This window comes from Neolamprologus brichardi, chromosome 19, assembly GCF_056152115.1.
Source record: "Neolamprologus brichardi isolate AB-2024 chromosome 19, ASM5615211v1, whole genome shotgun sequence".
Classification (NCBI taxonomy): Eukaryota; Metazoa; Chordata; class Actinopteri; order Cichliformes; family Cichlidae; genus Neolamprologus; species Neolamprologus brichardi.
Window position 1 is genome coordinate 10,154,103 of NC_142122.1, and position 25,679 is coordinate 10,179,781.

At 42.4% G+C, this 25,679-nt stretch overlaps 1 protein-coding gene across 10 annotated transcripts in view; it reads right to left on the reverse strand.

Moving 5' to 3' along the window:
• syne1b (spectrin repeat containing, nuclear envelope 1b) overlaps window positions 1-25,679 on the reverse strand; it is a 76,697-nt gene that overhangs the window by 25,527 nt on the left and 25,491 nt on the right. For 9 of the 10 annotated variants that reach the window (XM_035911116.2, XM_006798709.2, XM_035911120.2 and 6 more), the window contains 60 exons: window positions 24,737-24,877; window positions 24,421-24,581; window positions 24,078-24,228; window positions 22,944-23,171; window positions 22,747-22,845; window positions 22,445-22,632; window positions 22,143-22,266; window positions 21,883-22,049; window positions 21,635-21,788; window positions 20,104-20,729; window positions 19,818-19,997; window positions 19,521-19,671; window positions 19,236-19,394; window positions 18,793-18,975; window positions 18,577-18,678; window positions 18,255-18,458; window positions 17,917-18,124; window positions 17,639-17,751; window positions 17,055-17,260; window positions 16,823-16,972; window positions 16,417-16,708; window positions 16,127-16,299; window positions 15,734-16,043; window positions 15,411-15,575; window positions 14,414-14,770; window positions 14,195-14,331; window positions 13,810-13,987; window positions 13,531-13,713; window positions 13,274-13,417; window positions 12,612-12,767; window positions 12,119-12,283; window positions 11,849-12,021; window positions 11,514-11,667; window positions 11,240-11,383; window positions 10,870-11,034; window positions 10,446-10,763; window positions 10,042-10,197; window positions 9,693-9,863; window positions 9,198-9,524; window positions 8,927-9,079; window positions 8,545-8,712; window positions 8,243-8,419; window positions 7,975-8,121; window positions 7,770-7,895; window positions 7,281-7,457; window positions 6,738-7,003; window positions 4,341-6,501; window positions 3,889-4,226; window positions 3,640-3,784; window positions 3,336-3,554; window positions 2,972-3,240; window positions 2,693-2,858; window positions 2,340-2,495; window positions 2,088-2,240; window positions 1,776-1,958; window positions 1,542-1,679; window positions 1,160-1,345; window positions 878-1,000; window positions 575-757; window positions 183-326 (listed from right to left, as the gene is read on the reverse strand). In XM_035911116.2, the coding sequence (XP_035767009.2) occupies window positions 183-326; window positions 575-757; window positions 878-1,000; window positions 1,160-1,345; window positions 1,542-1,679; window positions 1,776-1,958; window positions 2,088-2,240; window positions 2,340-2,495; window positions 2,693-2,858; window positions 2,972-3,240; window positions 3,336-3,554; window positions 3,640-3,784; window positions 3,889-4,226; window positions 4,341-6,501; window positions 6,738-7,003; window positions 7,281-7,457; window positions 7,770-7,895; window positions 7,975-8,121; window positions 8,243-8,419; window positions 8,545-8,712; window positions 8,927-9,079; window positions 9,198-9,524; window positions 9,693-9,863; window positions 10,042-10,197; window positions 10,446-10,763; window positions 10,870-11,034; window positions 11,240-11,383; window positions 11,514-11,667; window positions 11,849-12,021; window positions 12,119-12,283; window positions 12,612-12,767; window positions 13,274-13,417; window positions 13,531-13,713; window positions 13,810-13,987; window positions 14,195-14,331; window positions 14,414-14,770; window positions 15,411-15,575; window positions 15,734-16,043; window positions 16,127-16,299; window positions 16,417-16,708; window positions 16,823-16,972; window positions 17,055-17,260; window positions 17,639-17,751; window positions 17,917-18,124; window positions 18,255-18,458; window positions 18,577-18,678; window positions 18,793-18,975; window positions 19,236-19,394; window positions 19,521-19,671; window positions 19,818-19,997; window positions 20,104-20,729; window positions 21,635-21,788; window positions 21,883-22,049; window positions 22,143-22,266; window positions 22,445-22,632; window positions 22,747-22,845; window positions 22,944-23,171; window positions 24,078-24,228; window positions 24,421-24,581; window positions 24,737-24,877 (13,341 nt within the window). The remainder of the gene's footprint in view (window positions 1-182; window positions 327-574; window positions 758-877; window positions 1,001-1,159; window positions 1,346-1,541; window positions 1,680-1,775; window positions 1,959-2,087; window positions 2,241-2,339; window positions 2,496-2,692; window positions 2,859-2,971; window positions 3,241-3,335; window positions 3,555-3,639; window positions 3,785-3,888; window positions 4,227-4,340; window positions 6,502-6,737; window positions 7,004-7,280; window positions 7,458-7,769; window positions 7,896-7,974; window positions 8,122-8,242; window positions 8,420-8,544; window positions 8,713-8,926; window positions 9,080-9,197; window positions 9,525-9,692; window positions 9,864-10,041; window positions 10,198-10,445; window positions 10,764-10,869; window positions 11,035-11,239; window positions 11,384-11,513; window positions 11,668-11,848; window positions 12,022-12,118; window positions 12,284-12,611; window positions 12,768-13,273; window positions 13,418-13,530; window positions 13,714-13,809; window positions 13,988-14,194; window positions 14,332-14,413; window positions 14,771-15,410; window positions 15,576-15,733; window positions 16,044-16,126; window positions 16,300-16,416; window positions 16,709-16,822; window positions 16,973-17,054; window positions 17,261-17,638; window positions 17,752-17,916; window positions 18,125-18,254; window positions 18,459-18,576; window positions 18,679-18,792; window positions 18,976-19,235; window positions 19,395-19,520; window positions 19,672-19,817; window positions 19,998-20,103; window positions 20,730-21,634; window positions 21,789-21,882; window positions 22,050-22,142; window positions 22,267-22,444; window positions 22,633-22,746; window positions 22,846-22,943; window positions 23,172-24,077; window positions 24,229-24,420; window positions 24,582-24,736; window positions 24,878-25,679) is intronic. The other variant, XM_035911122.2, reaches the window with a different exon arrangement.

A 25,679-nucleotide genomic window follows, 5' to 3' on the forward strand; every position in this document is an offset into this window, starting at 1 on the left:
ACCTTCCCCTAAACCCTGGATTTTTCCCCGTCACTGTATATATTATCGCACTGGTGTGTAAATAAACGGTGCTCTGAGACGTCAACCTGTTCTGCGCTTGAGTCCCTGCTTTCAGATTGTGACAGGCTCCTGTTTTTCTTAAGAAGAAAGATGGTCAAAGTGAAAGAGCTAAAGTACTGTACTTCATGGTGTAGGATCTGGGCTTGAAGTTCCTGGATGTTGTTGGTGGGGATTGGTCTGTCCTGAATGACCCGGTGCGCTTCCTCTATCAGCCCCTGTAGATCTCTGACTTCCTGTTCATACTGCTCGTACTGCACCACTGCCTCCTGAAAAAAGTGAAGTGAAATAAGTTTTAATATTACATAATTCGTTAAATCTCAGAATGTAAAAAAAGTAAACTTTTCAAATCCAGCGCGTATTAAACACTGAAAAAACTTTGGTTACAACTTTGAAAGGACTCAAAACACACCTTAAAGGTGTCAAGTAACTTTCTATCAGTACCCAGCATTGTTGCATATTTTCTGTGAATACAGTGTTGACGTTATTGTGCTGCAGCGGTAGTGTCCCCCTGTACCTGTAAGATGTTGCACTGCTGAATGGCTACATGCTGCAAGTGACTGGCTTCTTGCTGCAGGCGCAGAGCTGTGCGACAGATAGCAAGGTTAGGCATCACCTCCTCTGGGACCTGCAGTGCACTCTGACACAGCTGCACGGCCTGAACCTGCTGCTTGAAGCTCTCCATATCCGCCAGCAGACGCTGTAAAAATGTAAAGTTAATATCGCATGAAAATGTTTAAAATACACAAGATGAAAAGTGAACATTTGAGGCTCTTTATTAACAATAAATAAATAAAAGGCATTGATATTTTTTGGTTACCTGTCTCTGAGCCAGCTGTTCTTTGAGGCTCTGGCGTGCCAACTCTGGTGAAGTCAGTGTAGCTTGGACCTGCTCCAGAGCAACATGGAGGGCCTTCACTTCATACTCCAGGGCTTCCATACTCTGAAGACAGATGTCCATAAGATAATTTTCACAAAGTGCTACGAGTATTAATGCTCCTTTGGGTAAATTCTACTAGTAAAACATGATTTTAAACTAAAATAGAGATTATCAAAAATCTTAACAAGTGAAACAAAAACAAAATCTTTTATTTTTCTGTACCTTGTCTGCATCCTGCAGACTCTGCAGTCGTGTCTTGATGCTTTGCTGAAGCTCCTCGGTGTGTCGACTGAGCTCACAAACCTGCTGGCTCATAGACTCGACCTGCAGCACCTCAGATAGAAGCTCTACTTTCTCTGCCATGGATTCTAGGTCTCCGTGCAGCTCTCGAGACTCACGCAGGACAGCCTGAGTACAGAAAGAGAAAGGTTAGTGGTCTGTCCAACAGCTAACTTTGCCATAGACAAAAAAACAGAACCCATTTATGACTAAATGTGAGCACGTTTACGTGTATATGCATCAATCCAGCTCAAGCCATGTCCACCCATTTAGATTTTGCTTTTTTAGAGAGACTAATAACACTTTAAAAAATACGCCAACTCACCTGGTACATCCGTATCTGTTCCTGCAGATGAACAGAGGAGTTCCAGATGATGTTTGCCCTCACCAGGCTTTTGGCTTTTTCTGACCACCTCACAATGAAGTCCAGCATCTCATTATACTCATCTAAATAACAGACAGCCTGAAAAGCCACAATAAGAAAATGTAAACTCTCCTTACCTTTATTACTATGTTGGACTTATATAACTTATTGGTATATAAAGGTTTACAAACAAACCTTTTTGAGCCAGTTGTTTCTACAGTCTGCCAGTCTTGATGTGTGATGATGCATTTCTGACAGCTTGCTGATGGCATCACTTAGCTGTTTGGCCAGCAGGGGGTTTCTGCGGCCAAACTCTTGTACAGCTGCATCGAGCTCTGCAAGAGTGCGACCGCAGGTATCCAAGTCTTCAAAAAGAGTCTGAGAAAAAAAAAATCGGTGCATAAAAGTTTATATCAATCGTTGTTCTCAATGAAAAAAAGTGTAATTTTAGAGTTTCCTTTATCAACAACACATAAAATACGATCAAACACAAAGTAAGCATTCTACCTTGACCTCTTCTTTGGCATGGTCAACATCAGGAGATTTTTCCTTAAATTTAGTGGAGATGGCTTTGAGTTTCTCTGACATGTCATGGATTCTGGAGCTGAAGTCCTCCTTTATTTCTCTGGTTTTCTGATTTTCTCTCTCCTTGGAAAGAACCTGGAAAATAGATGAGAAAAGAAGTGACAAATGCTACAAATATGACCGATGCCCATTGATGTCTAGTTTATATTCAGGGCTGTGTGTGTTGTAGAGTACCTGATCCTCAATAGCACCCAGAGCAAGTGAGACCTCTGCTAGTTGCATGGAGATTTCTGATGGGAGTATAGTGTAGAGGTCCAGGTACTTGCTCTGTTGTTGCTCTGCTAATTTATCCACATTCTGACGATAAGTGATCACATCTCCATGCACAACCTATGCGCAATAAAGAGAAGACCTATTTAGCCTTTTTTGGCATCAAACACTTTCACTGATATTGGCCATTAAAGAACAGAATATTTTGGAGACTTAGTCGAGGTATAGTGTGAGCAACAGTGTTCTTTTCAGACATATTTAATTCACAAATTGGACATTTCTCTGTTTAGATGACAGATTTTAGATGGCAGATATACCTCAAGCTCCTGCAACAGAGAATCAATGTCTGGAGTGGGATTGAGAAGAAGTTCCCTGGTCTCCTGTATCCAGGCTTTTACAACACTAAGTTCCTTCTCCACTTCCTCTCTGTCCCTCAGCTCCTGAGCTGCCTGAGCTCTTTTGGTCCTGGACTGTGTCAAGAGGCTGAAGACAAATAGATAATGAATTCATCTTATATTCTGAACAGCAACATAGATCGCACTTTTTCATCTCTGATCGCTACAGATGGACTTGTTTAAAGTTTCTCATCCTCCTACCTTTCCATTCGGTCTTGTACAGCTCTGATCTCCTTCAGGCTGGGCAGCTCATCTTGTCCATTTGTTGGTGAAGGCACTTCCACATCATGCAGCAGACTGAGTGCGTACTGGCGCAGCAGCATCAGGGAGGAGAGTTCCCGCTCCAAGTCTTGGCTCAACAAGTCATGCTGGTCTAACAGAGACTGCAGAGTGGCTTTGGAAGCCTTCTCCACAGCACTGTCAGGGAAACGACTTTGGAGCTCATCGCAGACCGCTTTAACCTTCACCATCTATATAAAGAAACATATTTATAGATGGTTTCTACTGCAAATCTTTATTTTTCCATACTTAGCAAAATATTATTTCTCCCCACTGTCCAGTGTACCTTCTCTCTGAAAGTCCTCCATTCCTGTGCGGTGTCCTCAAGTACTCTCTCCTGTCCCCGTGCTACACTGCGTAATCGCGTCCACCGCTGCCACACAGTGGTCATGGAGCGACTGATGGTGGCCTTGCTGGCGTCACTCCCCACCAGCTCCAGCTGTGCTGCCTGTTCCTCTAAACCACTCAGCTTCTCTTGGAAGCCATTCACCAGAGATACAAGGGACTGAAAAAATTGAAAGAATGTCAGTAGCATGAAGCATTCACAGAAGCACCACCATTGAATAAAATAATATTATAGGCTATCATACTCTGTGACTGCCTAGCTTGTCTTCAGCCTCTTGGTTTGTGGCTGCCTTTGCAGTAGAAAATTCAGTCAGTTTCTTCTCAGCCTCATTCATAAGCTCAATGACAGTCTGCCTTGCTTCCTGGTATGACTTCCACTGGGCCACACAGCTGAGAAAAACAGAATATATTCAAGTATAAAGTACCACTATAAAACACCAACAATAAACTGCAGATAAAGGGCAGATTGCATGATCGGACTCTTTTCTTATTACCTGTGAAGGACTTCCTGGTGACACTGGAGCTGATCTCGAACCTCCACGCCTCTCTGCTTTGCCGACTCCACACTCACCCGTAGCTGCTCTTTAGCAGTAGGGTTGACCAGTTTCTCCAGCTGAGGAAGGAGGGTTTGCAGTTCCTCTAGGTGGCTGAGAAACTCCTGCTCTGTGGCCATGATATCTGCCTGCTGCCTCAGACACTCTTCATAGTTCTCCACATCCACACCCAAGCTAGCTTGCTGCAGGAAAGATACGGCATCTTCGAGCCACTCGCACGCTGCTTGCATCCTGAAGTGGTATTTCTGACACAACACCAAGGCTTCCTCCAGAGTAATCTTAATCAAAAAAAATCAAATGAGAAAAATATGAAAAGGAAACGTCGATCTAATTCACTGAACAGCTAACAACTTCAAAAATGAAACATTTACATTTACTAAAGATGTTCCCACCTGTTTGGCAGTCAGTGCCTTCTGAACATCTGCCTGTAGCTTTGCCATTTCTTCAAGACTTGTATCTACGTGGGCTGGGACAAGCTCATTGGCACTGATAAACTCCTGTTTTTCCCTGCTACTGAGAGCAGCCACAATTCTCAGCCTGGACTGCACTTCTTCTTGCATGATTTGCTGCTTTCTGATCTCCTCCTGGACCTTCTCCACCCTGACATCCACAATCACAGCACAGTCAAGATCATCCCTGACTAGCTGCAGCCAGTCCAGGGTCCTTTTCATCTCTGTCTCAAAGTCTTTGCTTTGGATAAACCTGTTCTCACATTCTTCGATCAGCTCCCCTACTGCAGATTGTAAGGATTGCAGCTCCTCTTGCCAGAGCACCACTTGCTCTTTCGAGGCATCATGGGCTGCTTGGTCCACACGAGGAGCAAGAGTGTCCATCTGCTCCATGAGTCTTGACAAATGAGAGTTGGCGCTCTGGAGACTCCCTGCCAGAGCATGGTAGTTCTTTAGCCTCTCCTCAGCAGACTGCGTTTCTGCATTCACTTTAACCAGCTGCTCTTTCGTGGCCTTTAACTCAGAGTCAACCTGCATAGCCATCGCCTTGTGGTCCTCAAACGACTCCAAGGTTTCGTCCAGATGCTCCACTTTCTGTTCCACCAACCTCTTCAGTCCATTGTACAGGCTCACGAGCTGGGTCATTTCCTCCGGGCGCCACGGCTGGCCAGTGCTACGAAATCCCTCTTTCTTTTGGTTCAGTTCACTCACTGCGAGACCCAGGTTGCTCAGATCTTTCTGAATTGCTCTGTAATCACTCTGCAGGCTGACAACTTCTTCTGTTTGCAAGCCTACCGGCTGAGTCCCCAGATTATTATACTGTTCCTCAAGTTCTTTCAGTGCTTTTTGAGTGATATCTATGAAAGACTTGTACTCGTTCCTTGTAATAATGGCCTGCTGGATTTTCTCCTGTTTCTCTTTGGCTAGTGCTAATATGCTGTTATACTGCTGAGGAAGGGTGTTAAGTTTTTCATCTAAATAGCAGTGGTCAACTTCATTCAGAGTCGGCAATATTTCCTGGCCAGCTCTTTGTACAATTAGGAGGAGGTTCTCATACTCAATTGCCTGCTCAACTATTTGTTGATACTTCAGCAACTGTGCTTCCAGTTCAGCATCTCCAACCATCAAGTTTATTTCAGGAAAGGTGACTATATCAGCTTGCTTCAACCACTGGCATATTTTCTCTAAATCAGCCTTGAAATACTTCCTAGAGATAAGCACTTTTTCAAGTTCTTGAAGTTTCTGGCCACATCTATGAAGGGTTTTGTCAAAGATACTTTGCAGCTCCTGCAGCTTTGTGAGAATCTCATTCCTTTCTTCCTCACTCGCATCCCTCATCAGGTCTCTCCCCTGAGACCAGAGGGATGTCAGCTCGCTCTGATAGGCCTTCAGACTGCTCTGGATGTTGCGACAGGTTCTGACCTGCTTGGCTAGGTCATCAGGTAACAAAGCAATGTACTCTTCTGCCTGAGCCTTCTTCTCATTCTGTTGGACCCAGGAGATGGACTGACTTACAGCCATCAGGAAATGTGTCCTCTCAGTAAAAGCTTTGCTGAGGTGTTTTCTGCGCTGCGTCACCTTCACACTCAAAGATTCCACCTCAGATTGTGTGTTGGAAATCAGCTGCTGCAGATGCTGTCGTTCACTGAGGCCCAGCCGCGCTAACACCCTGTCAGCGTCGGCCATGGCCTGAGCCAGGAGGAGCTGCTTCGCCTCCAACTCACTGCAGATGCTTAGGTGATCAAAGAGAAAGCTCTGAGCTAGCTCAGGAGGAGGACTCATTTTCATGGCCTCAGACAGGGCAGGCTGCTGCTCTTCAGCCCAATCTCGAGCCTCTTTCAGACGGGCCTCCACTTGATGCATATCCTCTAGGGTCATGACTGAGTCTTGGATTTTTCTTTCAATTAGGTTTTGCATCTGAGACCACCGCTGCTCAAAGTGGCTGATCTGCTCTTTAACCAGCTCTTTGTCATCCAAGTTCAAATGCTGGATGACTTTCTGTTTCTGATCCTTGAGGTCCTCAAGAGTGCCTTTTTGCTCTTCAAGAGTTATTGCAAGCTTCCTCAAGGCCTCCAAATGCTGAGACGAACTTTCGGCATCCGTTCTGTGAACACACACACAAAAAAACATTTCCTTAAATTTGTGGACACATAAAGATTACATTTTCTTGATTACAGAGCTGAAATTCAACTCTAGGAAAAAAAACTCTATTTTTGATGAATAATTATTCTTGACAGTTTCTGCCCAGAAGACAATATTTACCTCCCAAGTTAAATGTAAATTTAATTTTCAAAAGCTATGTTATTCCTGAATTGAAGTATAGTTCATATAAAAACACACCTGGCCAAATTGTCCCACTCTTTGGACACCTGTTCAAACAGCACCTCCACTGCAGCGATACACTCATGGTATTCTTTAGACCTCTGCAGATCTTCCTCTCTCTGGCTCTGGAGCTTGTTGGCCTGGTGACAGAGCTCGAGCCAGGAATGGCTCAGACGGTCAAGCTCTGCATGCTCTGGAGACTCTTGTGCGCCTGTTAATCTGCTCACGGTCTCAGTCATCTTGGTCAGGATACTCTGTTTGGACTGAAGTTGCTGGCTGCATTCCTGAGTGAGTATAGGGGATGGTCACCGGAAATACTTCCAAATACCAAGCAGATCTCACTTTAATCCCATCAAAACCCAGGCCAAAAATGTTGCAATCACAAGGGAACAGATCAAGATTCACTGTGCTGTATGGTTAAAAAGCAAGTGAAAACATACAGTAAAACCTAATTTAGAAATATAAGTACAGAAGCAAGGGATACTTGATAGTTATTATTGAAAAAGAGTAAACCTATCTGTGCATTAATGAAGGACTGATGATTATGATAGTGTATCCTACCTTGGCTTGTGACAGCATGTTTTGTGCTATCTTGGTCTCCAGCTCTGCTGGCCTTCTGGAGAGGCTGAGAAGCTGCTGCTCCATGTCCTGGAACAGGCTGGTTAGGTCTTGCTTCTGTTCCTTGATCTCTCTCCAGCCCTCTGAAAGCTCTTGAGCACTGGACATCCGTTCCTCTATCTGTACAAACACATGGTAAATCTTTCTATGGTCAGTACAATACTTGCAAGATGATTCATTTTAAAGTGTATATCTGTCTGCACTAGCACACTGCATGCCTATTAAAGCATATACTGAGTAATTGCTTAATTAACAGCCAACTTGCTTTAGTATGCTACAATATTTTGCACTTGGTCTGAAGTTCTGTCAACATACCAAAAAAATTGGTCGAGCTTATTGCAAAATAGAGTGACTATTACCTATATTATGATTATATATCCACACTTTATATCCACTTTTATGTTGCAACAGGAAGTAAAAAAAGATACCGACCGTGAGTTTGACTTGCTGGACCTCCGCAGCTGTCACTCTTACGGCGTCATCAGACAGGTCACACACAGAGCAAACCAGGTCTAGGTAAGTGCTGGCCTGCTCCTGAAGTGCTCTGTAGTGCTTCACCTGTGTTTGCAAAAGTAATAATCAAAATAAGTTATAGAAAAATAACTGAAAGACTGAAAAACTGTGCAGTGCTAAATACCTGCTTCAGTGCTTCCTGCAGACCAGATGGTCCCTGATCATTGAGCTGAAGCTCCTCTTGTACAGTAGAGAGCCACGTTTGACACTGCTGCAATGTGTCCTGGTGATTAACATGTTTCTGCAGTTCCCGATCCAGACTCTGGTAGACCTGTGGAATATGTTTTGGATTACATACTTTATCCTTCAGTTTTGATTTGCTTTCCTTTTTTTTTTTTTAAACAAAACACTCGAGAAACAAAAGAGTATTGTCTTCATCTTCAATTACTCACACGTTGGGCAGTACTGCAGATTGCAGAGTAGCTATCACTGGTTCCCTGTATGTGAGCCTGGACCTGCTGACTGATCTTGGTTTGAACTTGGTCTGTACAACTGGCAACAAGACCTTCTCCCTTCTGCTTCAAGCTGGCAAGACGCTCCTCAAAACTGGCTATTTCCTCCATTATAGCCTAAAAATGATGACACAAGAGCAAAGCTGTTGAATTAAGGAAAAGCAGAGCTAACTTTGGACTACTGCTTTAAACTGTAACATTAATGCTTTGAAACTTTGAACAAGAAATATGAAGTCGATTACTTTGTGTCTGGCAAGCTGTTGAGTGGCCATCTCCATACTGCTGGTCTGCATGGAGTCTGAGGTCACCAGCCTACTGGACATCTGCAGAAGCCACTTCTCAGCTTCCTGCAGCTCACTGTTGTAAGCCTCATGTTCTTTCACCCACTCCACAAGGTTCTGGACCTGTGCCTGAAACACAACAAAAAGCATTTCTGTGTATTTTTTTAAATTACGCCTGAAAAAGTATAGGCTTTGGACCAAAGTTTGACTTTTTTAATGTTTGCTCATATATTATAATAAAAACAGCACAATCAATGATTAAAATATAGGATATTGGACCTATTTCACACCCTTCATTCCAAGTTATATTAGTTATATCTAAGTAGGAAACAGTTAAAAATACCTTAGCAGCTAAGCACAGATCCTGATAATCAGCCTGCAACCTTTTCATGTTTTCGCTGATAGTTGGATCGTTTACTGTATCAAGCAGTGCCTCTCCTTTCTCAGTGACAGATTTCACTGCTGACTCATGAGACTGGACTGTCTGCTGGATGGTCTGCGTGCATAACAAGGAGGAAACATATTGCATGTAAATCAAGCAGTTGTCTCTTTCTCTTTCAAGTTCATTCTCTCACTGGTGCGAAGCTAAAAAGGATTTAGCGGTATGAAGTTACCTTGTACTTTGCCAGCTGAGCCTTCTTCTGGTAAAGTTCAGCTTTAGGCTCTACATTTGATGCTAAAAGGTTCTTGGTCTCCATCACCCACTGGGCCTGGGCCTTGTACTTATCCATAAAGTCTTTGGAGAGGGAGATGCACTTCTCAAGGGAGCTATGCTCTGTGCGCAGAGCTGCCATAAGTTCCTCAAGCTGGAAGAGTCGTGTGCCCACCTCCTCTTTGAGCTGCTCAGCTTCAGGCTCTTCCAAGAATGCCATTGCTCGCTCTGTCTTCTCCCTCATTGCCTTTAAGTAAATGTGACCCTGCTCCATGTCAGCCTGAAGAGCCTGAAATGACATGGGCTAGCATGAGTGATCGATGTCTCTATTGTGACATAATACTTCCAGCCCAAACAGGCTTTAGAAAAAAACAAATTCATTTCTGTATTAGGTCTAATCCTGTGAACGTCTTTATAGATAGTATAAGCAGAAGAGATGCTATTTAATAAACTATACCTCTAGTTTCTTCATCTTTCTCTCCATGGCAAAGCGGTCCACTATATCAACACTTATAGCCACAGTGCTGAAGTTATTCTGAGCTGTGCTGAGCCAGTCTGAGAAGGTCGTGAAAACACACTGTGCCTCTTCGATGCAAGACACCTCTTCCTGGAGCTGTTTGATAGTCTCCTGCAAAGTAAAAAAAGAAGTAAACACAACAAAGAAAAAGTTAAAGAGGAGGCAAAAGCTTAGGGTAACTTAAACTAATCAAATCTTATGATTATCAGTCTAAATATAAATTCACAATGTCAATAAAGGCATAGTAATATTTGCAGTTCCAGTGACGTTGTGTATAAAATCACGTTACCAGTAAATGCAGAAGCAGGGCGTGGTAGCGGGCTGTGATCTGGGTGGCTCTGGTACTGATCCTGCTGCTAATATGTGTCTCATCAAGAACCTGCTGAGCCAAAAGACTCAGGCCCTCCATTTCTTCTTGATAAACCAGCACTTCCTCCTGCCAGCTCTAATTAAAGAAGCATGCTATTAATGTCAGGACCAGACTTGGATAATTCGATTGTATTATATTCATTACTTGACTGCAGAGCAAATTAATTTCTTCAACATTCAGCCATGAAAACCTAAATGACCTGATAGAGGAGACAATGAGTGACACAATAATATGAGCAACTAATTATTTACAAATAACACTGCAGATCTGTACGACTCAGAAAAGATTGTCACAAGTGTACCTTTTGTGTATACTACACTAACCTTTATGAGCTGAAGCTGAGCATCTTTAGTGGCACGGTCAGATCGCCGATGACTACGCAGTTGTGCTTTGGTCTCCATGCCCTTTAGCCAGCTGTCAAGGCGCTGGAACTTCTGCTCCATCTGCCGAAGTTTGGCTAGAGCACTGTTGAGCTGGGCTCGGGTGTCTGATAGCCGGGCCTGGTAAAGCCGCCACTCCTGCTGAAGCGTCTCTAGAGCTCTGTCTTCTAGCTGAGGCAAGCCCCAGGGAATGACCAGCTCTCGACTCACCAGTAGAGTGTTTAGTAAAGCCTGGCCCTCTGTGCAGTAAAGCTGTAGTTCCTGTAATTATATAAACGCTTGCTTTCACATAATATACTCCATGCTAGTGTTTTCTAACCGTTTAATCCTTATTGAGTGATAATTTCCACAGTAATGATTGCTGGACCTGTAGCTTTTGGAGAGTCTCTTCCAGCATATCAACATCACCCTCCAGCTGGGTGTAGCAGCCAAGCTTCTCTTGTTCCTGTTCTAGCCACTCTTCAAATGCATGAAGTCCCCGTTGATACTCTTGGTGGGCTTTCACCAGCTCCTCTGCTTTGCCAACAGCCCTCTGAAGAAGTGGAGAGCGATAAAAATTCAGTGTGAGCTATTATTTTTCTTAAATTAACCCACAGATGAGTCTCACTTGTAGTTTTTTTATTAAAAAAGCATTATTTTGCCTACATCTTTAGGTAAATTTTTTGTATCAAGCTGTAACACTGAAACTGAAATTCTGCATACGATTCTAGCACTGGTCAAATGTGTTGAGTTATTACCATTGCATTGTCTTTGACAGTGTTATAGCGCTCCTGCAGATCTTGGAGTTCCAGCTGAGCGACATAGTTCTCAGTGATGCTGGCACTCTTTGCTGTTATGGTGTCCAGTAGGGTGTTATGGGTGAGCACTTCCTCATACAGTAACTGAAACCCCAAAATTAACAATCCACTGAAAAAATATGCTTGTAAGACTATTAGAGCATAAGGTTAACACAATAAATTGTATATTTAGCACACAGTATGTAGTAGTTGTAATAGTAGAAGATTTCAGTGCCTTAGCTTTGCTCAGATTTGCAGTTTTATCTCTCATCTCTGGGCACTGTTTATCAGCAGGATCGAGACTCTCCTCAACACGCTCAATCCAAGCAACAAACTGGCGTACATCTTCCTGGTAACTGGTCCACTGAGACAGGGAGCCTTCCAATTGACTATCAGTTTTAAAGATTAATATACCGTGAGACAGTGTTTGATGCAACAGCGGTAATACGACATGAAAAAACTGAAAATACAGATGCAGCCTCAAAGTAAATCATTTACACTCTCCATGGAAATACATTTGCTATAAAGCAACCAAACAGTACTTGCTGTTACTTTTGGTAATGCACAAACCTTTTGCATTGAATAGAAGCAGAGAGCAGAGCATCCCAAGAATCTTTTAGCTCCTGTATTTGTTTTTGAACTGCAGGCACTCCCTCAGCTGAGGTGTTCCTCTGAACTGATTCTCCTCTTGTGATCAGCATCTTCAGCTGAATTTCCTTCTCCTGACGTGCAGTTAGCAAAGCCTGGTGCAAAATCCACCCATGTGCATTTATTAAAATCCTATGCTGGTATTAAACATGGTATGTTTTACTTTTGAAAAACAATAGTGACTTGGTATACCTCCAGCTTGATCATCCTGCTGTCAAGAACATTTTTGTCAGCTGTGGGAGCACAGTAAGTCTGCAACATATGGCTGGTGTCAACCACCCAGTTCTGCAGCTCTTTTAAACCTTGGGAGAAAAGCTGGTGCTCGGTGACTATCCGATCAATTCGTGATGCCTTCTCCTGCAGAACCATAAGGCAGACACAACCAGCAAGTTACCAGACAGATGGAATCCACAGCCCCTTCACACTTTCAAACTTCAAAGTGCACATGCAGATTTAGATATCTTGCAAAGATACATTTAAATTAGTTTGTATAACCTCATTTAAAAGAGCTGCAATAATAAAACAAAGGAATCAGTGTTTAGTTAGGTAAGTTAGTACCATCACAGTTATCATCTGTAAAACATTATTAAGTCAGAGCTCTGTCCAGTCTAGTTCCTCTGTCTTCTCTCCACGCCTACCCCAGAAATGCCCCAGTGCACAAGCAGTTTGGTAAGCATTACTTTACCTTTGTCAGGTTGGTTAAAGCTAGGTACTGAGCAGAGAGCTGTGACACACGGTGCACAAAACCCTTGCCGGCAGCATGTTCGTCCCACAACAGCTTGGCCTTCTCTTTCAGCCTGCTCAGCTGAACCTCTTGAGAGGCTAACTCCTCAAGCACAGACTGGAAAAGCACAAGCAGGTTATCAAAGACACATGCAAGCTGGCGCATAGATATATAAGACAGTTAAATTCAGACAAACAACAAGGAGTTAGAGATGGGAACATGACAAAAAGGAAAGCGAAAGAGATATCGTGCCAGCGCTAGTCTCTGTAAAGCTCTTGGTCATGACATGCAGTCGAGCCCTCAGAAAATAGTCAGTGGACAAGTTTAAATAATGAAAAATATTATAAAAGGTCTTTTCATAGGTTAAATATATTAACTCATATTAAGGACACTGTTAAAAAGACATGAGTAGCAAAGGAGCAGAAAGTATTTGCAGTTAGCATAAGCTAAGCATAAGTTAGCTCTTGGCAGTGCATCTAAAGTGAAGAGCAGCAATGCTTTAACTCTGTAACTTAGCTGGAATGGAGAGCTTCTGTCAATGGAAGTTAGGTTCAGACTTAAACTGAGTGGCATAATTGGCCTTTATGGGTGTTCCAAGTCTGGTTGATTTTGAACATTAGTACCTGTAGCTTGTGAAGCTCCAACTTCTTGGCTGTGAGATCATGAAGTCTTGTGCTGCTCTCCTGTACAGCCAGCTCTGTGGCGTTTAAGAAGTCCTGAACAGGTTCTGCACTTGCCTCAAAGTCCTTCATCTGTGACACAAGATTCTGAAACACACAGGTAGACTAATGCATCACTTGGCATAAATCTGATTTCTACACTGATGGTTTTAGGGAATAAGATGCCCCCAGTTAATGACAAGGGGTGTTTGAATGCTCACTTGCAGACATGTCTCTCTGTTGTGCAGACTGGACATCATGTTCTTCCAGTCCTCTCTGGCAGTGTTCATTTTAGCCCGAACTGCATCAACTTTATCTTTAGCTGTGACACTAGAGACAAGTTCACCGTTCACAACCACAGCATTCAGCTTTGACTGACCTTGCTCCCTATCACTTAGAAACTCCTGTTAAGGAAAAAAGGAGATGAGAAGATCAATTATTAGGCTGAAATATTTGATAAAGATGCTAGGTCTTTAGTTAGTTTCATTAAAGTCCTATACCTGAATTTTCTGCAAACTAGACGAGGCCTCACTGAGATTTTGAGGTGCATCAAAGCACTTCGCCGTGTTGATCTTAGCATTAACCAACCACTGTTGGAACTCTCTGAAAGCAGAGCGGAAACCTTGTTCCAGCAGCTTCTCCTTGCCCTGGCACTCCCTGGAGGCTTGGAGACTCAGACTAGAAACAAATCATGACAAATTTAAGAATTTCTTTCTGTTAATGTCATTATTTCCAGTCAAATCTGAAATTGTTGATTGTATTTTCTTATTTTCTGTTATAACTTTCTTGATCAATCATTTTTAAATACATGGAAAAATGTATCACACAGTATAGTGTATAAAATAATGGTCTACATTGGAAAAAAACATCATTACTTTTACTTACCTATTGTATTCCTTGATGAGAGCAGACACTCTCTCCGACTGTGTTCCCATTTCTCTGGAGAATCGGCACAGATCGTTTAGTTTAGTCTTCAGACTATCAGACATGGGCTCAGCTTTGACAAGTTCCTCCAAAGTGTCCTAAATGGAAAACAAATATGAAGTTATGGACCGTCAATTAATATTAACTTATCACTGGAACCAAACTAAAGCCAAGACTTGCCTTTGCTATCTGCCAGCCCTTAACAGCTTCCTCTCCGTCATTTTTTCTCTCTGCTTGGGTCAGCCTTAGTCGCCAGTCCTGCAGCTGTCGGTTGAAGTCCTGCAGGTCCTGCTCCAGCTGTGCTGACAGGCTGTTGAACTCTTGGTCAGAGCTTGCTATCTGTGAGAGTGTGGTCTCTAGACTTGCGCGTGTCTGTAGTGCTGCCCGCTCCCACTGTTCCCATGATGACAACAGGGCTGCTTCCTCTCGCTCTATAGTCTCATATCCCCCCGATCCAGTGTAGTCTCTTGCCACTGCGCCACATCTTTGAACCCGGTTCAGCCTCTCTCTGCCTCGCTGCTTAGAGTCAAGCAACTCCTGGAAAGATCCAAAGGAATGGCAAAGAATTAAATGCAATGCCAGCAAACTGTGCCCCCGCTGGATATAGCAAGAAGATATCTGTCAACTGAGAATCCTGTAAACTCAGTAGTTAATGTAGCCCGCTTTTAATATTTGTTTTCAGGATAAATCCATGCGCTCAGTGAACCAGTTGTTTGCTCAGTCACACTCATGGTCTGACAAAGTAAACAGTGTATTAATTCCTTCCATGTGATTCTAATTTTAAATATTTTTTCTGCCTGTAGGACCTTTTTATCAGTTTGAAAATCCCACTCCATATTTTAAAGGCTTTTATAAATAAATATAAAATAACAATTTCTTAGGTTTTAAATGGTACAGCTGACTGGGTAACTTAATTATACTGAGCTCTTGACTGTGGCCAAAATCATAAAATTATTGCTACCTCTGGCACAAAAAACTGGGATTCATGTCCAGCCCTTATTTGACGCTAAGAAGCATGGAGGAAGAACATCTTGATTCCTTATGGTTGTCTCCCTAGTGCTTACTTGGGGAAGTTTTCAGGCTGGAATATGAGACGTGCATCACAGTGGAAAAACTAAATAACCTCAAATACTTTTTGCCTTAAATATAAGCAATTATGATTATTAAGCTTCCTCACCTGCACTTTGGAGAGCTTTCTTTTAATGCAAACTGAGTCTCCTGACAGGTCACACCAGCGCTGGAGTTCCTCTTTTGCTGAAATTAGCCAGTCGTTGAAGTCTCTCACAGCATCAAGATATTGCTCATGCTCAGACACGATGTTTTGCATGGACTGTACTTTACCCTTTGGGGGAAAAAAGACAATGAAAACACTGTCAGTTATGAATGAGTCAGCTTCCTGGATCCAGCCTCTGTTTAGCTGTCCTCTTTTCCTGTATTGATGAGCAATAATTCAGTAATTATTTGTGAGCACCATTTAGCCTATGCCTGAAGTTAAATCACCTTGACAACAGCCGAGATATCAGCAAAGTGTGCATTGAGCTCTGCCCTTGACTCTGGTCCAAAAATCTGATCACCAGTTTTTTCATGCAACTCCACCGCTTTGTCTGTTAGGCGTGACAGGACTGCTGCATGAGTGTCCACGTCAGCCTGGATGGCTCTGAGGCGCTCAAGTAAAGCCGACTTCTCTTTGAGGCCTGGCTGCTGAGGCAGAGTCATCCCCACCTCTTGCTCCACTGACTCCATCCACTGCTGCAGCTGGCTTTTATTTTCCTGATAGCTGGTCCACTGAGCCACTGTCCACTCCAGACGACTATAGAAAAATGACAAAATTTCATCACGTAATGTAGATAATGTAACTTTTATCAGATGCCGTGTAGAGGACATGTTTCCTACCTGTGACAACTCATAGATGTCATTAACATATTAGCCCAGGCATCCTTCAGGCTCTGGAGCTGCAGACAAATAGTTTCTTGCCCTTCCATTCTGTTGTGCTTTAGAACCTGTTCACCTTTTCCTACTGTCATGTTGAGCTTCACCTCACCTTCACCCTTCATTAGCAGGATATCCTGAACATATGAGAAAACAGTAAGGAAGATCTATGAGATCGCTTATGCACTTCAAAATGTGTCCAGACAACACTGTGAACCAAATAACTGCATTTCTGGTACACATTATTTACTGACCTGTACAAGGCCTAGTCTTTTTTCCAGAGTCTCTTTATTGCCAACTGTGCTGTTGAGTGAAGCCAGGCGCTCCTGGACACCATTGAGCCAGGTCCAGGTAGCCTGTAGTGTCTCTTCAAAGGCCTGTTGCTCTTGCAAAGTGAGCTGGCAACTGCGCAGCCTCTCTCTCACACGCCTCAGCAAGGCCTGGTGTTGTGATTGAAGCTGAGCAGAAACTCTCGTCTCACTTCCATCACCTCGCCCACCTTCATTAAGTGCCTGCCCCTCTTGACAGAGACGCTCAAATGAATCCCTGCATGTAGAAAGGTAGGATGTTTAATTGCTTTGAATCTTTTGGGCACATTCAGAAACAATGATAATGCACTAAGCAGTCTTTCCTTGGCAAATAAACGTGTATAGTTGGCACCTTTCTTTGAGCACTTCCTGCTGGTATTCCTCCACTTGTTCAAGGACAGCCTTTTCAGGACCACGTTGCTGGGCTTCAAGCAGATCGGTGGTCATTTTCTTTTCCATGTGTTCCAACCACCATCTGAGCTTCTTAAGGCGACCCTCAAATCTACAAGGGAATCAAAATGCCTCGCTTATAAATGGTGGGCTTACAAAGGGCTTTACAGATGCAGTTCAGCAGAGGCGCTCACCCTTTCATAAGAGATGCACTGTCTTCCAGGATCTGTTGGTTCTGTCTGCACTGCTCCACAAAGCTGTCCCAGTCCTGCTGGATGGATGAAAGATGCTGCTGGACCTGCCCAGCGCTGGCTTTGGGAAGATGAAGTAGGAGCTTCTCTCCTTCCTCACAGACCTGAGTCAGACGTACCTCACCCTCCTCCACACGATCCATGGCGCCCTGATAGATAATCCACATCACTTTTAGTTTCGAACTCCTTCACATGTGAATCATACCATCACACAAGCAGCATCCAGAGCCAGAGGAAAGACATTATGCTTTTAACCACAGATACTGCACATACAACCCCTTCCTGTGGATGCTACATCATTTAAATGATCAAGTAAAACATCATTGTACCATCCTCTAAAAACACTTCTTTGGCTGTTAGTCAATGCCAAAACTTATGAATACAAGTGGCAATTTTGTATTTGATCACATCTTGAATCAGTGACACCTACTTATGATTTTTACCTATTCAAAACCTTTAAAGTCTTCACTATTACTTTATATTCAAAGATTAAAGATTATTTACTGTAGTGGTAGTAGTCACTGTACCTTCAGTTTCTGCAGTTTGCGTTCCACAATTTGAGTGTCTCCTGATCGGTCAGAGCATTCTTTCACTATCTCCCTCTGCTCTGAAAGCCAGCGATGAAACTCCTGAACTAGGTCTGAGGAATTGGGGGGTAAAGAGAATTAACATCAGGTGTAGACTTAGACAGAATCAAATCTAAACAATTAATAATTTTCTTCCTCAGGATTAAAGTTTACACCGAGCATGGATTCCCATTAAAACGCAGTATAGCTGTACATTTTTATCCAGCCAGCCTTCTTACCATTGAACTGCTGCTGAAGACCGTTCTGCAGTGAGGCAAGTGTCCTTGCAGAAAGCTGGTTTGCAGACTCATAAGTCTTGATAAGATCAGTGAGAGCTGAACCCAGACCAGCCAGCTCCTCAGATGGATATTTTCTGCACAATGTGTTGAGGCTTTCTCTGGTGGAGTCAATACTCCCTTGCTGATTTTGCAGCTCCTTCTGGAGATCCTAAAAAACATGTTAAAAATGTAGTTTTGATTATCACTGTAACTTCTCAAATTTATAGAAACACATTGCATTCACCATCAATTTTTTTGTAAGGGCTATCATTTTAAATTGCTTATTATTTAGACCGTACCTTCACTCTGCATATGTCCTCAGGATCTGATCCAGTTGGAGAAGAAACTAGAGAATCTTCCATACTTTTTAGCCATGCAGACATCTGTGAGATGTAGTCTTCAAGCTGTTTCCGTTGGGAACTGAAGTCCATTAAATTTCCCATAGCCTGCTCATGTAGCTTCTGGACAGTGCAGATCTTTTTGCGCAGGTCATTCTCCAACACCTAATACAATCACAGTAAGGGCCTGTGGTATTTACTGAAGAAAGACCAGTTCATCGGCAGCGCTTGAGCTAATATTTGATTGTTCAGTCCCACCATAAACCAGAGTTGTATTTAGTACCTGTAGTTTAGCTGGAGTCTCTTGGTTTTGACTGCACTTCTTCAACTCTGCCACTTTACTTTGCAGGGCTTCAAGTCTCTTCTCCTTCTCGCCATGTTCCACCTGTGGCGTTGTCGAATCAGAAAAGCATGTCACGCACAAGCTCACCTACAACAACCAAACCCAGGTAAAACAAATCCTTGCCAGTTTTCCAAGACATCATATATCTTACTGTACCTTCAACTCTGTAAGCCTTGCTGATATCTTCTGGCTGTTGTTTAGGTTGTTCAGGCTTTCATTTAGCTCAATCACACTTGTGCCAGTCCAGCTCTCAATATCATCATTGATTTTACGCACATCATCCCACAGCCCCAAACACTGGTTTAGTCGATCAATGTTGTCATCTACCCTCTCAGACACCTGGGAAATGGAATACACTTTACCATTGTTGATTAAACTGGGTGGACAGTAAACCTTAATCCACAGTAGATTAAATTTATGCTCTGTTGTACATCTTACACAGAGTATAGCTTGCAAAGCTCTCTGTTAACACATAGACACAACACAGATAGAAGTCCAGTCTTTTTCTCCGATTTAAAAAAAACAAGCAGAGAACTTTATTGTTAACAACAAGGCATAACATTGATGCTTCAGAAATGAACTCTTAAAGTCAGGCTTACATCCAACCACTGGTCAACAAGTGTCTCCATATCCTTTTTCATCATTTGAGAGTCACACTCGGGCACCTTCTTTAGTTCAGTCACCAGCTGTTTTCCTTTGCTGGAAAACTGATCTAGTTCATGCTGCTTGGCAGCCAGATCCACCTTCACTGCTTCATGCTACAAATGAAGTAAAGACAGCAAAGTACTTAAGTAACACAATGTAGTCTCGAACCTCAATATAAGAAAAAGAATAGAGGCATAATTCCTAAAAGCGATTTATATATATATATATTTTGTTCCAACCTTGGTTAGTGACCTCCTAGTTTCCTCATGGTCCTTCAGAACAGAGCTTATCTCAAGCAAAGGTTCAGCACTCTCAATAGTGCTGCTGAGGGAGGCTTTCAGGATTTGGTATTCTCTCATAAGCTCAGTAAGGACACTGCACTGCTCCTGTCTGTCAAACGGAAATGAGTTCGTTTCATTTTAACTGTAAATTAACTGGAAAATACAGTAAATTGAAGAAAAATGTGTTTAAAGACACTCAAACACACTTAAAAACATGTTAGAATGAAGGAATCCCCATTGCTTTTACTTCTGTACCTCTCTACAATGAGCCTCTTGGTGTCTTCCCATGTAGTCTCTAGCAAGCTGATTTCCCTCAGTACCTCTCCAGCCAACTCTGCATCCCTCTGAGCCAGCTGGTTGCCTTTGTCCCTCAGCCACTGCTCCTCATGCTGGTGTGACTGAAGCTCATCCTCTAGCTGATTAAAGAACCGAAGTCTGACACACAGGGGGATAATATGTATAGTTATTGACTATGTTCAGTTGTCAATTTCACCACTAACTTCACATTTGAATTACATCAGATATTGCTGTAATACTTTACCGTTGCTGTAAGCCATGCAGGCTGGGCTCTTTAAGGCTCTGGCGGTCTGCTTTTTCTTCAATATCTTCCACGGCTTTCAGAAGCTGCTCTTTGCGCTGTCTAAATGAAGTCCACAGAGCCCCCAGGGCTTCTGCTTCACTCTGCTTAGTACCAAGCAAGTTCCTCACTGCATCCAGCTCAACACTAAGTGAATCCGCCAGCATGCGACATGACTTAGGTGAACCCTCATCAGCACCAATGTGAAGATGGCTTTTGCATAGACTGCTGTCCAGACTGATGGCTAGAGTCTCGAGCTGACTAATGTCTGGGACAATAGTGGTCAGCTCTTGCTGCAGCTCCTCCACTCTTCCACGGTCCCAGCTCCCAGCACTTTCAACAGTCTGTCTTAGACCCCGCAAAACTCCGGTCACCACACTGTGGGTCTGCCAAAAAGCCTCGAGCCTCTCCAGGCACTCCAACTGGAGCTCGGCTATATTATGGGCCTCCATGTAGGGCTGCAGACAGCTATCTGCTCTGCTACGTAGGAGCTGTGCATCACCAGGCTCACAGAACTGACAGAGCTTCTCGGTTTGCTGCTCCAAACTCTCTCTCACACTGGACTGCTTCTGCAGGGCCGCCTGCATCTCCTGTAAGATGCAAGTTTTAGAGAATCAGCTGTTGCTCTGAAAGCTCAATTCCTCTGCCTATTTCCTTTTATCTTGGAGAAAAGCATGTTGGTTTTGTCAGTCATAGCCTTTAAAAAAGGCTATTGAATGTTACATTCAGTTCAATTCATATTTAATTTAAATAGCACCAAATTACAACAACAGTTGCCTCAATGTGCTTTATATTGTATGGTAAAGACCCTACAATAATAAAGAGAAAAGAGAGGAAACTGTTTGGCGACAGTGGGAAGGCAAAACTCCCCTTTTAACAGGAAGAAACCTAAAGAAGAACCAGGCTCAAGGAGGGGTGGCCATCTGTGTCAGGGTTGGGGGTTTAAATCTAAATTTAGCAAAATGTGGGTATTTTAGAGACTTGAATTCAACTTTTTCCATAATATGTCTGAAGTACATCTAAATAGTAAATTAAGGTTAAAAAAAAATCTGGTTAAATTTGGTTCAAAAGAAAAATCTTAATAGTGTTCAAGATTACACCTTGTATTTTTTTTAAACATTTGACTGATTTGATTTCCTTTTTTTAAAATATGTATGTGTGGTTGTGACTTTAAGATCAAATAGACATACAATGTCACCCTGTGCTACACAGAAAAGGTATGCATCTTATACTTCAATAAAGACAGATAGCAGCATCAATAGATATTCAGTAAATAGAAAAGTTGGCATGGTGGTAAAATGGTAAGCAGTGTTGGCTCACAGCAAGAACAGCTTGAGTCCTTTTCTTTTGATTAACCAGAGTTAAGAGATAAAGTGATGTATTTTTGTGGCTTAAAGGGTGGCTTAACAATGTTTAGGTACACCTGTCTTTTCAGCATGTCTTTGCCACGGGTGTATTAGGCATGCAAATGTAAGAAAAACATTTCAGTTCTTACCTTTACTTGTGTTGCAGCAGGTTGCAGTTTGCCGATATTGATTTGAGGAGATGAGTGCAGATTTGAGAGCATGTTCTCACTCCATTGGCAGAATTTAAGCAAGGCCTGGTCAAACTGCTCTACCAGTGAAAGGTGGCTCTGAAGCTCTGAGATTCTGGAGTAGAAAAAGGCTCCATAGTAACTCCACAATTTAGTTAGAGCAAGACAAGCTTAAAAATTTAATTTGCAGTCAGACTATTTCATTGTACCTTTGAGGGAGAACTTCATTTTGGACATGCAATCTCCTCTGCAGGGTTTCAAGCTCATCTTTCAGCTGACTAACTCTCTCTCCCTCTGCAGTGGGATACAATGATGTCCCCAGAGATGCCAGTTCAGCATGAGCCCTCTCAAGGGATTGAACCTCAGAGTGCAAGGCCTGCAAGGAAAAAATATTCATCCATGTTGTTACAATAATATATTATTGATTGAATTCTGTTTCATAGTTAAACTGTGTCTGTATAAATTGTACCTGCAAATCCTGTATCTCGCCGCGGAGCTTGGCTTTATCTGCTGACAGGAACGGACTTTCTGGTTTGGACGCAGATTCACTTCTTTCCAAGCAGGAAACAAAGTTTGAATGCTGCTTCTCATACCTGAAGGACATCAGAAACATTGGAATTGTAAGATTTATTTACAGAGTTGGGTGCACTTTGCTTCAAAGGGAGACACGGCTCTGTTTTGTCTATTGTCCATATCAAATGTAACTATCAGCATTTCTTAATTTTATCCTAAAGCTTTTAAAATTACTATGCTACATACAGTAATCCATACTTTTGCCAAAGGGAGAGCAGGTTTTCCAAAGTGCTCTGTTTGTCCTTTGCTTCCTGTACATGCTGGTCATAGGTGGTGTTTAGCTCTGTCACAGTCCGCTCTGCTTGATCTTTGTCACTCAGTCGACGGGCGCCAGCCGACAGCGACAGCAAGGTTCCTTTCAGCCGTTCCAGACACTGACAGGCATCCTGGAGAATAATAACACATGGCAGTGACCAACAAAGCCTCAACCTGCACTCTAGTACCATTACTGGCATTTAAAGGTAACTCGCAAAATGAGCAATTGTAGAAAGAAATAATACCATGTGGTTTTGAAGGGCTTTGTAGGTCTCTGATGAGGAGGTGCAGGATTTGATAGGATGCTCCAGGTTTGTATACAGCTCACTAAGAGATGCTTGTACCTGACAGAAAATTAAGACCCGATTAACTCCATTAATTATTATCTCTCTAATCTTTTCTATCTACCAAAGTGCAGCAGTATCAGTCAGTGAATATATACCTCCTCTAGGCTCATTTTGAACTTCTGCTGGTGAGAAGAGCTTTCCTCCAGCTGTCCATCAAGCTGCTGAACGCTCTCCTTCAGCTCCTCCCAGTACCTGCCGATTTGGGTCAAACGAGCCTTGATGCGAGCCGCCTCCCCCGAAGACACAAACTGAGCCAGGGCCTGGGAGTCTGTCTCCAGCTGAGAAAGCACCTCCGCTCGAGCCTGAAGTCCTGCTGCAACAGCCTGAAAAAGCAAGACAATTAAACTGTAATAAAGTCCAAATAAGATCTTTATGACTCAATCAGTGTTCCTCAATCTAAAAAGAGGTCCTGCCCACAATTAAATCACCAGTAGTTACTGGTTTTTTTTCAGTAAGGACTAATTATGAAGGAAGCTCTTTGTTGGGCTAGTAGCTGTTAAACATAGTCAGACAGAATAAGGCATTCATTTTTATAATCCCAAATTAATAATAAATAGACGATGTGTGCCTTTTATTAAAGGTAATAAGTGACTAATTAATGGCGATACATGCACGAATGTGAGTCATCAGACCTCAATCTATTTCTATTGTCTCATCATTCAGATCTGATGTGTGTATCCTCAAATGTAGTAATCTTCTATCTAATGTGTATTTGGTGCACATATATGATAGCCAGCATACAGTTTATAAAGATTTCCGACCCCATCTTGCCATCACAATTTGGCCCCTTGTTAAAGTTGTTAGGATACTTAACCTCTGCCATTGCTAAACTGTTCAAGTGTTGCCCAATATATCCCAGCAGACAATATTTTCTCTGGGGTTTTGTGCCTTAAATGCCATCTTCCAGTTTTTCAGGAAATATAAGTTTCACCCTCAAGGCAAATTTGTCAAAACTGTGACAGCTTGAGGAAGTCAGATACAAACCACAGACTTCATGAGTAGCTCTTTTTCTCATCTGTGTTAAAGACAGGGGGTTGCTGTGGGTGTCAACGAGAGAGAGACAGTCTCGATGGGCAAAGCAATTTTGCACTGTTGCTTCCAATGGCCTCTTCAGACACCTTATCGATTTTAACTTTAATGTCTTGGCTTTGTGGTTATTGTTTGCTGGCTAATATTACTTGGTTTTATGGTTTTAAAGGGTTGGAGCGTTATAATACACACTACTGTACCTTGACTGTGTCGATCTGTTCCTCCAGAGGCAAAGTAGAAGACTTCATTGCATCCAGCTGTTTTTCCTTTTCAGATATCCATAAGGAAAAGGCTTCAAATCCAGCTCCAAACTGATCCCACTGGTCTTTCATTTCTTCCAGATTTTTGACACTGAGGGAGTAAAAATGATAAATTATATAAGTTTTAGCTGCAAGCAATGCCTGATATTCATGTTAGGTGTAAGACAGCTAAATTTACTACTGCACATGTCAGTCAGCACATTCTCAAATGCACCAGTGTGTGTATGCGTATGTGTGTTTCCGAACAAAATAAAAGCTTTAATTGATGAATCTATTTTCTTACTCTTTTTTCAGCCCAGACTCTACTTTATCCACTTGTTCGCTGAGAGAACGGGCTTGCTGTAAAAGCAGAGTCTTGTTTTTGGGGCCCAGCTGGATTTCTGCTGATCTCTTCAGCAACGTGTTCATATGTAAGGCCTTTGCTTCACATTGCTTCAGCAGCACCTGCTCACAAAACAGCAACATTTAGTATAGTTTTCTACAGTATTGATCTAACCCATACCTTTCAGTTTAAATGTTAAGAGTCAACCAAAAGATATTTTTTGGTTTTTTGGTTTTGTTTATTTGTTTGGTTTTTTAACTTAAAAAAGAAGACTTACTCTGGCCTGATCAAGTTCAACTGCCAGACTTTCTGGACTGCTGAAGTTCAGGTCTCTCTCCATTGTTGAGCGTGCTTTGTTAACAAACTCATGAACTGCTTCCTGTTGGCTGTCAAACTCCTGCCAGGCTGCCAGTGTGACCTGGGAATGACAACCGTCAAACTCATTAAGGTCAGATCAGCATTATTTTACATCCATTCATTGTGTTTAGTGCTGTTATCAAACCTTCATATTTAAATGTTATAGCAAGATAATAATCATCCCCCAGTGGCAGAAAAAACACGTAAAGATCACACTAACAGAACACAATGACACAACACTATACCAAACCTGCTCGGTATGACTATTATGTATGCAAATGACACCATAGCGTCTGCACCTATTAGCAGGGGTGATGAGTCAGCACTGCTAACACTTGACAAAAACCACACCATACAAGGCAACAACAGCGCAAACATTAAATTAATCGGTGTTTACATTACTGATTATCAGTATAACCGCTAGCATAAAAAAGGCTGAACTTAAATTTCCATTTCAACACTAACCCCTCATCTCAACAGCCTATAGCAGCACCATTAAGAATAACATATCTGACTCAAGCAGCGAGGCATCCTTAGAGCTGTAATGCTTCTCAAAGAACAGTACTCCATTAGAAAATATCAGTCAGACCTTTCAATCCTCTATACATAACATTTTCCTTTACTTACTTCATTCATTTATTTATACACAGCAACACACATTAGCTTACATAATATATAGTATAATGTAACTGTGTCAGAGTCCTGGAGAGAGTAAACATGCAAAACAATATAAAAACACATAAAGGGGAAGCACTGTGAATAAAAGTAAGCTTAATAATAAAAAAGGCCTCAAACTTCACAACAACAGATGCTGAACTGAGCAATACTGAGGACTACACAAGAGTAGAGAGTCAGTTAGAGCA